We start from the raw sequence: 378 nt of genomic DNA, 5'->3' as shown, positions 1-378 counted from the left end.
GCCTGGGAGGAGATGCGGCAGAGGCCGCCGGAGGTGGCTGCCCAGCCAAAGAGGGTGTCTCCGGGGTGGAACGACGTCAATGGCGTTTCACCCCCAGGGGCTGAGAACCGCGGAGGCACCACTGTTATTGACCTTACAGACGAGGAGGAGGCCCGGGTTCTTCAGGTCAGCTCCAAAATGACGAGTCTGGCTATCGATGACCTGGACGAAGAGAAACCGGCCCAGGACGAGTCCGGTACGGACACAGAGCCGCTTCATACCCGCGAGACCGGGAAACGATCCAGCATAGGGGAACCTGAGCAAAACCTCGGATCGGGTGTTACGCCACCCGGACCTCACCCGCTCGACAGAGAGGGTCAGAGTGGCGAGCAGGGGCAG

General features: G+C 62.7%; 1 protein-coding gene across 1 annotated transcript in view; it reads left to right on the top strand.

The window, feature by feature from the left end:
- Positions 1–378, top strand: part of ERCC6L (excision repair cross-complementation group 6-like) — a gene marked incomplete at its 5' end in the record, with an annotated part of 3465 nt that overhangs the window by 1859 nt on the left and 1228 nt on the right. Inside the window, 1 exon segment of the mRNA XM_010151585.1 lies at positions 1–374. This exon segment is cut by the window's left edge and continues 16 nt beyond it. Within this exon segment, the coding sequence (XP_010149887.1) occupies positions 1–374 (374 nt within the window).

The sequence above is a fragment of the Eurypyga helias genome, unplaced genomic scaffold (assembly GCF_000690775.1).
Source record: "Eurypyga helias isolate BGI_N326 unplaced genomic scaffold, ASM69077v1 scaffold37065, whole genome shotgun sequence".
NCBI classification, from domain to species: domain Eukaryota; kingdom Metazoa; phylum Chordata; class Aves; order Eurypygiformes; family Eurypygidae; genus Eurypyga; species Eurypyga helias.
This window is presented reverse-complemented; position numbering and strand designations above follow the sequence as displayed.